The sequence below is a fragment of the Andrographis paniculata genome, unplaced genomic scaffold (genome assembly GCF_009805555.1).
Source record: "Andrographis paniculata isolate CXL003 unplaced genomic scaffold, ASM980555v1 Contig12END, whole genome shotgun sequence".
NCBI classification, from domain to species: domain Eukaryota; kingdom Viridiplantae; phylum Streptophyta; class Magnoliopsida; order Lamiales; family Acanthaceae; genus Andrographis; species Andrographis paniculata.
In genome coordinates this window covers 3,153,259-3,168,619 of record NW_026137402.1, presented here as the reverse complement: position 1 = coordinate 3,168,619, position 15,361 = coordinate 3,153,259, and the positions used below count along the sequence as shown (strand labels likewise).

Genomic DNA, 15,361 nt, shown 5'->3' with positions numbered 1-15,361 from the left:
ATTGATTTACCTGCCTCACCCTCCCCCGCTCATCTCTTTATTAAATCCTAACAGACTAAATCCAACAAACATGCTCACTCGTAATTTTTATTAAATATGCAATTCTATTTTATTTATTTATTTTTAAATGTAGAAGATTATATTTCAATCCCAAAGTCTATCCAATACGAGAGGAATACTTCTATATAAATAAATAAGTAAGGATATATAATTTTAAATTTGATTTTAAAATAATATATAATATAATTATTTTGTGAGAAAAAAATATATATTTTTTTTCAAAATACACCCAAGTTTTAGTATAAAGAAACAAACCCTAAATATAATATAATATAATATAATATATTAATAGGATGAATATGGGGTGGGCGTATTCAAACTAAACTACACGGCAAACACACCCTCCAGTCGCCAATTGGTTTCATCTCCTCCTTCTTCTCTCTCTCTCTCCCTCTCTGCTATTTATATTGATCCAGAGAGCAATGTGCCTATTAGCAGTATGGCGGCAAGGAAGAAGTGGCACCGGGATGACGACGACGACGATGATGGGGAGCTGCTTGGCTTCCAGATTTTACACTGTCTTATATTCCGCCATCATCACCATTATCATCATCCACAAAGCCGGTGCCGCCGAAGCCGCCGCCGCAGTCTCCTTCGCCTCCACGGCTACCTCCTCCCTCTCCTCTTCGCACTCTCCGCTTCTTTCCTTATCCTCTTTGCGATTCTTTTGTTCTTCGCTCCATCGGTTTCTATTCCCATTCCTCTCAACAGATCGGTACGATCACCATCTATCACTTGATTGATTTGCGCGTCTGTGCGTCTCTGTGATCTGAACTTTTTCTTTTCTTTTTTTTTTTTTTTTTTGTGGTATTTCGGAAGGTTACTGCTGCTACTCATGGAATGGAGGCTGGCATGATTGTTGAGAATAATAGATATGCGTTTCGCATTCCGGTGAGTTACCAATCATTAACACCTGCATCGCAATATTATTAGTTCTTCCAACGTGTATGGATTGATCTCTTAATCAGATTCTTTTGAGTTTTATCAAAAAATATCAAACAAAAATTTGAATGCGTTGATGAGAGGCTATTTTATTAATAATTATTGTCGTCTGTGACACAACAACGCGTGAAGACGACGACGACGAGTGGCCGGAGGTTGTGGTCTACTTTCAGCAATTCATCCAGTTCGTTTCATGGATGCAGCGATGCCAGCTCTGACTTTTCAAGTAATTTCCATCTCTCTTTTCGATCGTTCATGATGCCTCTGTAGCCTGCGTACATATACAGATACAGATACAGATATTCATCAATTGTGTACCGTTTTGCAGAAAGGAGGATGAATACAGAGGAGTCCAATAGGTTCCTGTTGATTGCGACTAGTGGTGGCTTGAATCAACAGAGAATAGGAGTAAGTATCATCACCATCATCATATATTAGCAACAGCCAGAAAGAGGATCTGAGACTGAGTTGAGTCGTTTTTATTGATAAGATAGATTGTTGGATATCAGTTAATCTTTATGCTGCTACTATATATCATACAATGTGGGCACAGATAGTGGATGCTGTTGTCGCAGCCTATATCTTGAATGCCACCCTGGTGGTGCCTAAGCTGGACCAAAAGTCATTCTGGAAGGATGACAGGTTTGTTCTTTCATTCCTAATTAATTTAAACACTACACGCCTCTGGAAGGACGACAAGTATGATCATGATGAGGCTTTTGCATGCAGCAACTTCTCAGATATCTTTAATCTGGATTGGTTCATATCTTCCCTCTCCACTGATGTCAAGATTGTGCAGCAGCTTCCAGAAAAGGCGAGGAAATTCACAACCACTCGGCCTCCAAGGAAATGCAATCAAACTTGTTATGAAACTCGAATCCTTCCCCTCTATCACAAAAAGCGCGTACGTTAGTTAATTTAATTACTATTTGCTTTCTAATACTTGTGCTGTTCAGCTACTAGATTATAATTCCCCAATTAATATTATCAGAGCATTTCTTGGCTTGTCTACTCAGGTGCAAACTCTTCACCTCACCAAGTTTGATTACAGATTGTCGAATCGACTCGATGAGGACCTGCAGAAACTCAGATGTAGAGCTAATTATCATGCTCTGCACTTCACCGATCCTATAGTCCAGATGGCAACTAAACTAGTTGAAAGAATGAGAATGAAGAGCAACCATTTCCTTGCCTTGCACTTGAGGTAATTAATTAATCCAGATTAACGAACTATCTTTGATTGTTGCTGATAGATATCCTATGCTAAATTAAACTTTCCTCCTTCCACAGATTCGAACCGGATATGCTAGCATTCACTGGATGCTATTACGGTGGGGGATCAAGAGAAATTGAAGAGCTAGGAAAGTTACGAAAGAGATGGAAAACCTTACATGTAAGTAGCGATCCCACAACCCGGCCTCGCAACAAGATCCCTTCCTAAGACTCAGATTTTCTGCATGTGTTTGCTTTGCTTTTGCAGAAAAAGAATCCTGAGAGAGAAAGAAGGCGTGGGAAGTGCCCACTAAGCCCAGAGGAAGCGGGGCTGATGCTAAGAGCATTGGGTTACAGCAATGACGTGCACATATATGTTGCATCTGGGGAGGTATATGGAGGCGAGGAGACACTAGCACCACTGAGGGCACTCTTCCCAAATTTACATTCCAAAGACACATTAGCCAGCAAGGAAGAGCTAGCACCATTTGCAGCCTTCTCATCCCGGATGGCTGCATTAGACTTCATCGTCTGTGATGAAAGCGACGTCTTCGTCACCAATAACAACGGCAACATGGCTAAGATACTTGCTGGGAAAAGGCATGAGCTTCTTCAACTACTTCAATTTGTTCCTTGATTGATGATAATGATGATGATGATGATATAATATTCATATGAATGCAGAAGATACTTTGGTCACAAACCAACCATCAGACCAAATGCCAAGAAACTCCAACGGTTGTTCCCTGATCGAGAAAAGATGACATGGCAAGAATTTGCATTGCAGGTGGAGACAGCCCAAATTGGGTTCATGGGAGAGCCAAACGAGGTGAAGCCCGGCACGGGAGTCTTCTACGAGCACCCACTGTCATGCATATGCCAACAAAACTCCATTGTTGATCCCAGTCACGATCATGAGGTCGACTCAACTCCCCAAACCTCCAGTAACGATTCTACTACTCTGGGTGGCTGGGATTGGGAACATGACGGTGACAGTGACAACGACAGTAATGAAGTAGGCTATGAAGGGATGTCAGAGGAGGAACAAGAATTGTTCGATGCAGAGAATGCATTGGAGTGAGTAGTGGAAATTAATTCATTGTTTTGGATTAAACAGAGCTAACTAAATTAAGCTAGCCAGGGACAGGGACAGGGACGACAATGGCAGTACATACACACAACACACATATGCCCATAGTTTCGGAGTTGGTCTGGTCTGGTCTGTTGCGTTGATCGAGTATTCTTGGGTCCTCTAGGTCAGTTCAGTCTTAAGCTTATTTAAGCCTTTACACACACACAATTGCACAAATATATTACTATGATTCTTCCTGTGTATAAATATATAAGCGAGGTACAGTGCCAAACAGTGGCTGCAGTAGAGGTAATAATATTCTTGAGTTTTGCCCATGCGTTAGTCATGTTTACGATGACCGTATAAATGAAATATTATTATTATTATTACTACAATATTATTTATAATGCCTCTGATCCGCAGTAATATAATTCGAGTAAATTTTCATCAAACCTAATATCAGTATACTGGAGTATTAGGCAAGTCTCAAGCACCCTACGAATAGCATCACGACACGTGGATGTAGTAGATAAAATGAATGAGCTGAGGTGGCATCGGAAGCGACCACAGACCAGCCTACAGTACACAGACGTGGGCACAGCACAGTGATCCAAACGTGGCATCCGCCGCATCTGTTGTTGTTCCCTCCTCGCTTCTCAACACCCAACTAACTAATTGCAACAGTGAAGAAGAAGACGAAGAAGAAGAAGAGGCTCCAATGGCCTCCACCCTCCATGCTCGCATATCATCCACTCCCACCCCTCCCAAGCTTCTCAACTCTCACCTTCATGCTTCTGCTTCCCTTTCCTACCGCCGCGCTTTAGCTCCCAACCTAGACGCCTTTGCCCCAACTCCAACCCCCTCCGCTTTCATTTCCAGAGGTAAACAAAAATCATTCTCCTCCTCAATTTTAATAACTCCTTTAGCGGATAACGAACGAGTTTAACCAAATGCTTAGGAAGGGCAATAACCTGCAGAGCGCAGGCCTCGCCGGCAGCGGTCAATTTAGGTCCGGGAACCCCCGTCAGGCCAACGAGCATACTGGTGGCGGGCGCTACGGGCACATTGGGCAGACAGATCGTGAGGAGAGCACTGGATGAGGGTTATGATGTTAGATGTCTCGTCAGACCTCGCCCCGCCCCTGCCGATTTTCTACGCGATTGGGGTGCAACTGTGGTCAATGTAAAACTTATCAACTCGCACCTATCTTCCTCTTTATCCATATACATTGCTCAATTTCGCCAATTAATATATGTAATTTGCTGGATTTTCCTGAGCAGGCAGATTTGAGCAAGCCGGAAACTATACCAGCGATTTTGGTAGGCGTACATACGGTCATCGACTGTGCCACAGGACGTCCGGAGGAGCCCATCAAAACTGTGAGGATGCTTACCAACTAGACGATGATGTTCTTTTTGTGTATGATCAATTTCATGGAAGATGTGATGTTTGCTTGGCTGTGTGGCCGTTGCATATATAATATATATATATTCGAATTTTCCTTATTCAGCTCACTCTTACCTTTAGGTAGATTGGGAAGGAAAAGTTGCTCTGATACAGTGTGCCAAAGCCATGGGAATCCAGAAATATGTCTTCTTTTCCATCCACAATTGTGACAAACATCCTGAGGTTCCACTTATGGAGATCAAGCACTGCACGGAGAAGTTTCTCCGTGATTCAGGGTTGAACCACTTGACTATCCGACTTTGTGGTTTCATGCAGGTGCTTACTTTCTCTTTTGTTGATTGTGTGTGACCTTACTTTTCCTTATAACCGATAATGCTTTGTTGTTGATTTGGGTAGTCTGTCATTGTATTATTCTTTGGTTTGTGGCCAATCAATGGCAAGTCTATCACCATTTTGGTCTATTCCCTTTCTGGGTATTGTATTGGTCTATCAGGTAGTGTAACTTGCCCCTTGATTCACAAATCTTTCACACACTGCCTTGAGATGGAACCAATATTGCCTACTATATGTTTTCTTCCTCAACGGAGAGCTTGAAAGTGCCCAACCAAAAATCTTCATTGGTGATTAAAAGATTGAGATTGAACCAATATTGCCTACTATATGTTTTCTTCCTCAAGGGAGAGCTTGAAAGTGCCCAACCAAAAATCTTCATTGGTGATTAAAAGAATGGTCTGGGCATAAGCAATCAATTAATGAAGGCAACTCCAGAGAAATGCCACTATTAAATTATGTTTTATGATGAAATCTTTCTAAATTGTGTGTGATTCATTTCAATTGATATGCAATACTTAATCAACAAAGTAGTGTTTGCTTACCTGCATCAGGGGTTGATTGGACAGTATGCAGTACCCATATTGGAAGAGAAATCTGTTTGGGGCACTGATGCTCCTACAAGAATAGCATACATGGACACCCAGGTAAGCAGTGTTGTATGATGAGTGCTTCATCTTCTTTCTTAATTGAAATTTGAACAATGTTCCATACTTGCCAGGATATTGCTAGGCTGACATTTATTGCTCTACGCAATGAAAATATCAATGGTAAACTTCTTACATTTGCTGGGCCACGAGCATGGACAACCCAGGAGGTAAAATAATGCTGAAATTGTGAAGAACAAATGTATATATATATATATATATATACAGATGTTGGACAGAATCACTTGATGCTTGATATTTGAACTTTTTTTTGTTTGCTTGATACTTAAACTTGTGGACTACAAGTGTAAAGTTCTTCTTTCTGAGCTATCTATCCATGGTTGTATATGCAAGGTTAGCCGAGTCATTGTCTATAGGACATATTATAGGGAAATGGGTAATTGAAAGATCTTGATTGATTTAGAAGCAAACCCAAATTGAGTCTACCCAATTCTAAATAAATGCAGAGGTGCATAATAGATCGATATGAATATCAAGAGCTGTCCTGTATAAATAAGAATATGTGCATATCCTAATTGTCGAATAAAATGAATTTGTAACCAACTCAGTTAGGAAACATGCCATTGTCTGTCCTATTCCTAATCTGAAGGAGCTTGTACCATAAGATCCAGTTTATGCATCTTGTGCAGCATCTTCATCTGCAAGTCAATGACCTTGGAGATTCAAATTAATGCCATACCATACCTTTTGTTTTCATGATGTTTTCCCAATTCATTGCAAAAGCTCTAAGGCTTTCATCTTAACTGTTTGTTGTATACATGATCCCAAAATCTGCTTTATAATTGACAGTATCCAGATCTTCTCATGGTTTTAGGTGATAACACTGTGCGAGAGGCTTGCCGGTCAAGATGCAAATGTGACCACAGTTCCTGTCTCAATTCTGAGAGTTACTCGTCAACTTACTCGTCTATTTGAGTGGACCAATGATGTTGCCGACAGATTGGCATTTTCAGAGGTATGATGCATTTATTTTATATATCCCTTAACACTTGAAGGTACCTCTAGAATAGAGTGCATATTTGAATTACATATATAAGGTGACAGAACTTGAGCCTTAGCATCGTCCCAAGTGAAGTGTTATGTCGACTCAAAATATTAATTACATAATTACTATTGTGTGTCTACGTAGGTTCTTACAAGTGACACAGTATTCTCGGTCCCAATGGGGGAGACATATGAGCTGCTCGGGGTGGATGCGAAGGATATAACTACGTTGGAGAAATATCTGCAAGATTATTTCACAAACATATTGAAGAAGTTGAAAGACATCAAGGCACAGTCTAAACAAACTGACATAATCCTATGATATATATATAATGCCATTGTTAGGTCTTGATCTAGCAAGAGCATTGTTATATTAATGTGTTTGGTTGGTACATAATTAAGTTGTATATGTGTGGGGATGGATATTTGATTTATTTATGGTGTTGGATATCTTACAAATATCCCCAGCAAAGATCTTGCATCATAATCTTTTTTTTTTTTTTTTTCTCAATTTGTATGCAATTTTTTTTTTTTTTTTTCAATTGACTTTCCTTCCCCTTATTGTTTTTCTTTGGCTTCTTTACTTTTCTTACTTCGATTTGATTTGTTTTGTTTTGTTTTTTTTTTTTTTTTTCTTCGCTTCTTAACGTTTATTATTTTCCTTGAGAATACAGGTTTGGAATTTTTTTTGAAAGAAAGTCGAAAAATTCTTTCAACTTGCTCCAGTAAATCATCGAAATAGATTTTTGAGCGACAACAGATTGTTTCGATGAAAATCATTGTTGTTGCTCTTAGTAAATTAGTGGCACATGTCACTCGTGGCCTCATCATAATAGCTATCCTTTTTTTTTTTATTGGCAAAAAATAAAAAATAAAAAATAATCTGTAATATAAAAATATTTTATAAGCTTCGCAATCCGTCTTAGCAAAAATTATAGGCTTCAAAATTCGTTTTGCTTTAATCTTGCCCCTAAACCCACCTCACTTTGAATCTGTCATATTTGAGATTAATTATGAAATTCCGTCTTATTTTTAAGAAATATGTGTATATATATATATATACTTTTCTTACTTTTATATATACTCCCACCGTCTTATAAAAAAATATTCATTTACTATTTGCTTTATTATATATAATATTAATAATATTTTTATATTTGTATAATTTTTATTGTACAAATGTCGTTGTATTAGTATTATAAAAATCTTTGTCATTTTTTCATAATTTGTAATACGTTTTGATATAATAATTAATATTCAAATATTAACGTACAAAAATAGTAGATGAATACTTAGTTACAGAGGGAGTATTATATAATAAAAAAGTTTAAATATTAAATATTTTAAACTTCAAAAGTCTCAATCACCAAAATAATATGTTTGTAATTTAAGTAAAAAATTAAAGATATTTTGATAATAGTGTATGATTATTTTTTCTAAAATAGGAAATAGATACTTAGAAATAAATAAAGTACGATAATGATAAAAATAGTGTTTTAAATTGGTTCGAAAGAAGTAATATATTTTCAATTGTAATGACATTGCTATAACAATTGCTAATTCATAGAAGAATAATAACTTAAAAATAATGATAAGCATGACCATTGTTAAAATATTTGTAGAAAATTGAAAAATAAAAAATAGTATAAATTTAGATCATATAAGACCATTCCTTAAGGTGACCTCTCTTATGATTACTTTTTCAGTTTCTATTGTAATAACTAGTTACATTTCTCATTAATTTTTAAAAGAGATACAATTATTCACTATTTATTAATTTTTTCAAAAATCGGTTACCTTCAACAAAATAAAAAAAAAAATTAAAAAAATTAAATATTATTTCAAAAATTTTAAAATTATAATTTTTATATAATATGCAATAAAAATATATAGAAATAAATAAATTAGTGTGGATCCTATAAAATATTAAAGGTAAGTGTTGAAGGTGATTACTACAACGAGTGATAAATAAAGTAATTTAAATGTTAAATTTGATATGATGTGGATGAAAGATATAAAAGATAACAAAGTAGAGTTAATATTGTAACGAATGCTCTAAATAATTATAAAAATATATAGTATAATACTACCTCCGTTTGGCTCTAAGGATCTCATTTATTTTTTATGTGTTAATATTTGAATATTAATTATTTTATCAAAACATAGTTCAAATTAAAAAGAAAAAAAATACAAAAATACTTCAATTAGTGTCTTTTAATACTGATAGAATGACATTTATATATAAAAAAAAATTATATAAATATAAAGATATTTTTAATATTAAACAAAAGATAAATGTGATCCCTGAGATGGACGCATAGAGTATTTATTTTTTTATAATTATTAATTTAAACGGAATTAAGGAGAATTTATAAAACTCATTCCGTTAATAAGGGATTTCGAAGCGCATGGTCCAATTTTAAATCAGGTCTGAAAAATCAGACTCAAGCACCGGTTTGAAATCAAGTCAATTTGAATTATTTTATACTTTACCATCAAATCATATTTCTATTTTTGTCATTTTTCAGATATTGTATATATAAATATATTAAATCTTAAATAATAATTTTCACAAATCTGGCAGGGCTAAGCACGATTCGAAAAATTTTGATCTTATTTTTAAAAATTCAAAAATAGTTTTTTCGCACCAAGTTCGGATCAATTTTCATTATTTCTATTTTTTCCGACTCTAAATATCGTATCATCATATAGGGTGGGGTGGGGTGGGGTGGGGTGGGATGGGATGGGGTGGGGTTAATATATATATATATATATATATAATTCATCATCGGCGGGGCAGCAGGACTATATCTCATCTGGTTGTAGATAATGATAGGGATCTGCTATGCCAAAAAATTATAGGGTCTTGCCCCCAACCCCACACCACCCCATATTAGCCCAGCCCCCTCCAATTAACATTAATTAGTTACAAAATTGATTACCACCTCCGTCCCATAAAAGTATTATGGCCTTTTGACGTTGATCTTTAATATTAATTATTATATTAATATATAATACAAATTAAAAAAAAAATAATAAAAATATTTTTATTAGTTTATTATAATACAAATATAATGATATTTGTAAAGTAAATTATACTAATATAAAAATATTTTAAATATTAAATACAATAACGCAAAAAATAAAAATGTATCGATTTTATGGGACGGAGGTAGTATATGTTTTCACTTATGGTGACATTAGTTGGTTAAACTACGACTCAAATTTGAATTTTTGAAGATACAACATAATTTTAAAAAATTAATAAAAACAGTAGAAATATAAAATTATAAAGTAATTTGGATTATATGAATATTAATAAAAAGATATATATATATAATATTAATTTTTAATTTGATTTTAATTCAGAGAGATTATTATTATTATTATTATTATTATTTTATATATAAAACATGTAATTCAGTGACTTACTTCACACGAACGAGCCGGATTTTAAAATGAGAAAATATGTAATTCAACCCAAATTTCAAAATTTGATGTCCGAATTTACTCTATTTAGTACAAGGCCATAAACAAAATCCGATCCGCCTCAATTTTCATCTTTAGATAACAATGATTAATCAATTATTAAATGGAAATAATAATAACAATTGTTTGCATATATATATATATATATATATTTGTACATACTCCATTAGGATATACTCATGCATATTATAACTTTGTAATTCCATCATCCGATATATATAATTTTTATTCCAAAAATATTCTCATATTATATCAGATCGATTTTCTAAAAACTCTAGACGTCGTAACCACTGCTCGCTGTTATCCGCCGGGATTCAGTCGACACTGCAGCCACCGGTGGATCCACATCATCATCGCCGTCCGAACTCCAAAATTTTGCAGCTGCCTGCCGCTCACACGCTGGTAACGTAAATCGCGGCGTCAAGCTTCTTTCCGACTCGAATTCCTAGCGCACATGAAGGTGAGCTTGGTAGTCATCGGCAACAGCCTTCCGGCCGGAGACTACTGTTTTTATTGTTGACGTCCTGCTATGGTCACTTTTGGTATTTGACTTGATATTATTTCGCTGTTGTAACTGGGTTGGATTACTCAGTGTGATTTTTTGTTTAATCTTTGCGACCACTATATTATTTTTGATTTTCTAGATAAGTAGTATGACTATTAATATGGATCATGTGGAAAAAACACCTGTGATAATTATGATTTGTGGGCTGAATCCATAAAGAATTTTTTTTTACAGTAAAAGTTTATGACACTATGTTATTGGTAATTTTACTGCACTGGTTAATCCTGCCGAAACATCTGCGACGCCTCTTACACATAAGGAACTCATGGATTATTGGGAGGCTTTGCATGATTGAGATAGTAAGAACTGCATTATTCTTACTTGGATTCAAAATACTTTCTTCAAATATGTTCAGGTTCAACTTCGACGCATAGACACTTCCAAAAAAGAATGAGATTATTTGCAGTATCGATATTAGGCTACTGATGTATGCATTATTATCAGATCATCGGCTCGTTAAATGCATTGACATATGAATCAGGACAAGATATGAATGAATCATTTTCTACTATTGATCGAAGAGTTTTGGGAGATTAAAAATATTTTAAAGATACAAAAAAATATTATATGTAACAAATAAAAATAGTGTCGTGCATGTTCGTTTGGTAACTCCAAAAACTTCGTAAAAAATAAAAAAAAAATTCTCTTTACTAGCAAGTGTCCGAGTCGAATTGAAGAAATATGAGAATATTTTATATTTAATTAGAAAAAATACAATGAGTCAACTCAATCGAATAGCTTGAAAAGTTAACTCACAAAAATTTAGTTCTAACTAGAAAGCAATAATATATATATATATCGGGGAAGGATGAGACAAGGTGTTTGTGAGTGACTTGTGCGTTTCTAAATTGTTAGATATTTCATAGATGAAATGAATAGGATGGCGATGTTGTTTTAGCGAATAATATGTATAATTGTGGGGCGGTTCAGAGGAATGAGCGTTATTACACATATTTGTTTAAGCCCGACTCTTGACTTGGTTGATACTTAACCTTAAGGGAGTTACGACGAGGCTTCAGCGACACCCGACGAATAATATTATTTAAAAGAAAGGCCCATGTCACCGGGCATATCTAGGATTCGATAGGCAAACATCTATGTCTAATTAATTATTCTTGCGCCGTTACACTAGTGGCCCTACTATTTTGATACCGCTCTTTAATCAATGTTATAATTATATTTCCAAAAGAAAAAAAATGACAAATTATATGTAACGAACTGAAATAAAAAGAATGGAAAAATTATGTGCAACAGAGAGAGTATTAAATTAATATTTGCATATAAAATGTAATAAATATAATTATTGAAATAAATTAACATAATTAATATAAAAAATTTTGACAGAAATATATAAATAATTAAATAAATATAAGTTATGAAATATGTCAAAATCAAGAGTTGTGAACTATATAGTCTATGTGAGATCCTATTGATGAAGCGGATATACAAATTTAGCACTTTCGGTTGATTAAGCTCCTGATGAAGCTTGGTCCAAAATACGAGTTTGTGCATGTTTCATTGCTTCATCACCATTCCTTGCATTATTTGGAGGCAACGATGAAGATGATTTTGATTTAGATTATTCGCCTCGAGATGCTCAAAGCTTCGACCTTGGTTGTTTTCTCCTCCACTCCTCATCGCTAGGATACTCACAATGATGCCCGGTCACCTCAGTCTGATAAGTGTCGCTGTTGCCCAAATGATGAGCATATTTATATTCATTGCCTTAAGATTGGGTGTCTTTACTGTTATCGAAAAGGCCACATCATTTAGAATTGTCCAAGGAAAATTGCTCAGTCCTCTTCATCCAGTTCTTCCTCTGTCATAATTGCTGCCACAGTTGTTTCCCACTCTTGAGGACCTTCATCACATGCTCGCCTCAGGATTTATCACTCCATCCTTCTTTAGCCTCGACACCAGGTAACAACACATGATATATTGATTACGCATGTTGTAATCACATGACAACTGATATTTGCCTTTTACATTCCTCCCAAACTGTCTCATCATTACCCCTTATACTTACCGCGAATGGCACCTTTATGCACATTACTCAGTTTTTGTGTTCTATTCTGACTCTTTGCACTGATAATGTTCTCAAGTATAATGATTATGCAATTCTTAGGTTTCTATATACCCAGGGTACTATTGTCTAGCATTCTTATCCCTACATATCTCAGCAGAATGGTAGGGTAGAGTACAAACATCGTTATATCTTAAACACTGTTCAGGCCATGTTGCTATTTCCTCATATTCTGACCATTTTTTAAGTGGGACTATCCTTACTGCTATCTATAATATTAACTGTTTGTCCTCCTCTTTTATATAGGATATCATATCTTATAAGAGGCTTTTTTCGTCACACACCTGATTACTCTGATCTTCATCATTTTGGTTATATCATTTTTGTTCACCTTCCACCCCATGAACAAAACAAATTAGAGTCATACACCCGTTTGTGTTATTTTTTGGAGTATGAGATAGAACACAAGTGTCATTGATGTTGGGATCCTATGTAAAATTGCATCCGTCTTTCTCGGAATGTTACCTTTTGGGAGCATAGGATGTTTTCCTTTGAGTCCAAATAATTCATTCCCCTTCAGTTAGTATCCCCGTTCTTTATTCTAGATTCATCTTCTCCTATTGCTGGTCCTGAGCTCTCATCAATTTTTTATGGTCTGTCTGATGTTGATCTCCCACCTCCAGCTGACCCCTCGGTGACTCTTGAGCCTGTGAGCGACTCTGCGGAGATTCCAGTCCCTGCTACCTTTGATCGACGATCCACCCATGTAAGTCGTTCTTTTTTTTTTATCATTGGTTTTTGCTGTCATTTTTTCTCACCATTAACCCAGGACCTTTGAGGTAAATTGTGATCCCTTGTGGCGCAAAGCTATGTCTGAAGAATTGCAGACTTTTGAGAAGACTAACACCTGGGATATCGTAGATCTCTCACATGGCAAGAAACCCATTAGCTACAAGTAGGTTTACAAGACCAAAACTCACTTTGATAGTTCTGTTGAGCACTACAAGGCTCGGCTTGTAGCCAGGGGTTTCTCGCAGGAGTACGGTATTAATTATGAAGAGACATTTTCTCCGATTGCACAATTGACATATGTCTGTGGTCTCCTCGTTTTTGCGGTTTTTCGACGTTAGTTACTATTACAGTTGGATGTGAAGAATATTTTTTTTCATGGGGATTTATCTGAGGAAGTCTATATGACTCATCCACCTAGTTCAGATTATTTCCGGAAAGGTATGTACGTTGCACTGTGCCCTTTATGTTTTGAAACAGACGCTCCGACTTGGTTCGCCAAGTTTAGCACATTGCTCATTCAGTATGATTTTTCTGTTTCTTTTTTATGATTCCGTTCTTCTTCCGTTGTTCTTCCATGGGGACTATAATTCTCTTATTGTATGTGGATGATATGACTATCACTCATAACGAAACCTCTAATATCTTTGATCTGCAGACCTACACTTTGACATAAAGAGTCTTGGCCAACTCCGTTATTTTTCCGGTCTTGAGTTTTTATATGCTCTGGATGGTATTTATTTATCTTAAGCGAAATATTCGTCTAATCTCATAATTCGTTCAGGGCTGACTAATAGCCAGATTGTATCCATTCGTCTCGAGGGAACTGTCGACTCACTCCTCTCGATAGCACTCCACTACATGATCCTTCTCGCTATCGTCAGTAGGCGGGATCCCTGATCTATTTGACAGCCACTCGCCTTGATATAGCTCATGTGGTTCGTGTTTTTAGTCAATTCATGACTAACCCCGAATAACTCGTTATTGTGTTGTGCATTTTTTGCTATGTCAATGAAGCACTTTTGCATCGTCTTCACTTCTCTGCTGACTCTTCATTGTTCTTTGCTGGATATTCTGACATTGATTGGGTAGGTGATCCCATTGATCTATGTTCCATCAGATGTCATTGCTTCTTTCTTGAGAATTCTCTTGTTTATTGGATAGGAAAAAAAACACTTGTCTCTCGCTTCAGCGCCGAATTTAAATATCATGCCGTTGCAAATTCAACTTTAAGGCTTCTTTGGTTTCTCTTTGATCTTGAGTTCCTCAGCCGTCTTCCACTTCTCTCCATTGTGACAACACGAGTATAGTCTAGATATATCATAATAATGTCTTTCATGAGTGTACCGAGCACATTGAAATTGATTATCATTTTGTTCGACAATATGTTCGTACAGGTACTGTTCGCTTATCCTTTGTCTCTTCTTATAATCAGACTGCAGATATCTTTACGAAGTCTCTCTTCCCGGATCGTTTTTCTACATTGTTAAGCAAACTCAAGTTGTTTCTCACATAAGATATTGGTCTATATATAGTGTACATATATATATTGTATGTGCATAATGCAACTATGTATTATGCAACTCTGTGACTCTATTATTTAATATATACAATTTATATTTTACAAATATTCGTATATATGTATATGCATTGTTACTCTGTAACTATATTATCTGATATTATATACAATCTCTATTCAAATAATAATAATAATAATAATAATGGGAATGGGAATGGGAATGTGGAGTTCACATGGAGGATATACATATCCGCATTTACTAGTGTTAGTAAGTAAAGCCAAGAAAGCACTGGTCTCTCTG

At 35.7% G+C, this 15,361-nt stretch overlaps 2 protein-coding genes across 5 annotated transcripts; both read left to right on the top strand.

The window, feature by feature from the left end:
- Positions 1-401: 401 nt before the first annotated feature.
- LOC127254374 (protein ROOT HAIR SPECIFIC 17-like) lies at positions 402-3,957 on the top strand. 4 transcript variants are annotated; one of them, XM_051279468.1, is made up of 12 exons: positions 402-775; positions 880-951; positions 1,135-1,228; positions 1,331-1,410; positions 1,556-1,644; positions 1,732-1,906; positions 2,019-2,206; positions 2,293-2,395; positions 2,483-2,814; positions 2,899-3,291; positions 3,356-3,470; positions 3,766-3,957. In XM_051279468.1, exons 1-11 carry the CDS (start codon positions 500-502, stop codon positions 3,468-3,470), a joined length of 1,917 nt encoding a protein of 638 aa, XP_051135425.1. In that variant the 5' UTR covers positions 402-499; the 3' UTR covers positions 3,766-3,957. The 4 variants fall into 4 exon arrangements, with proteins under 4 accessions (XP_051135425.1, XP_051135423.1, XP_051135429.1 ...); XM_051279466.1 differs by having other exon boundaries at positions 3,750-3,957; XM_051279472.1 differs by having other exon boundaries at positions 3,710-3,957.
- Positions 3,885-7,157, top strand: LOC127254389 (protein HIGH CHLOROPHYLL FLUORESCENCE PHENOTYPE 244, chloroplastic). Its single transcript, XM_051279482.1, has 8 exons — positions 3,885-4,167; positions 4,245-4,468; positions 4,567-4,665; positions 4,814-5,008; positions 5,578-5,670; positions 5,745-5,840; positions 6,506-6,646; positions 6,821-7,157. The coding sequence occupies exons 1-8, from the start codon at positions 4,005-4,007 to the stop codon at positions 6,995-6,997; spliced, it is 1,188 nt and encodes a 395-aa protein (XP_051135439.1). The 5' UTR covers positions 3,885-4,004; the 3' UTR covers positions 6,998-7,157.
- Positions 7,158-15,361: the final 8,204 nt, after the last annotated feature.

What these genes read in the sequence shown, in the direction of transcription:
- LOC127254389 (XM_051279482.1), top strand. Translation starts at nt 4,005, where the DNA reads ATGGCCTCCACCCTCCATGCTCGCATATCATCCACTCCCACCCCTCCC. An exon ending in CTCCGCTTTCATTTCCAGAG is followed by an intron (nt 4,168 to 4,244) that starts GTAAACAAAAAT and finishes CCAAATGCTTAG; the next exon opens with GAAGGGCAATAACCTGCAGA. An exon ending in GGGGTGCAACTGTGGTCAAT is followed by an intron (nt 4,469 to 4,566) that starts GTAAAACTTATC and finishes TTTCCTGAGCAG; the next exon opens with GCAGATTTGAGCAAGCCGGA.
- LOC127254374 (XM_051279468.1), top strand. Translation starts at nt 500, where the DNA reads ATGGCGGCAAGGAAGAAGTGGCACCGGGATGACGACGACGACGATGAT. An exon ending in TGAATCAACAGAGAATAGGA is followed by an intron (nt 1,411 to 1,555) that starts GTAAGTATCATC and finishes ATGTGGGCACAG; the next exon opens with ATAGTGGATGCTGTTGTCGC. An exon ending in TCATTCTGGAAGGATGACAG is followed by an intron (nt 1,645 to 1,731) that starts GTTTGTTCTTTC and finishes TTTTGCATGCAG; the next exon opens with CAACTTCTCAGATATCTTTA.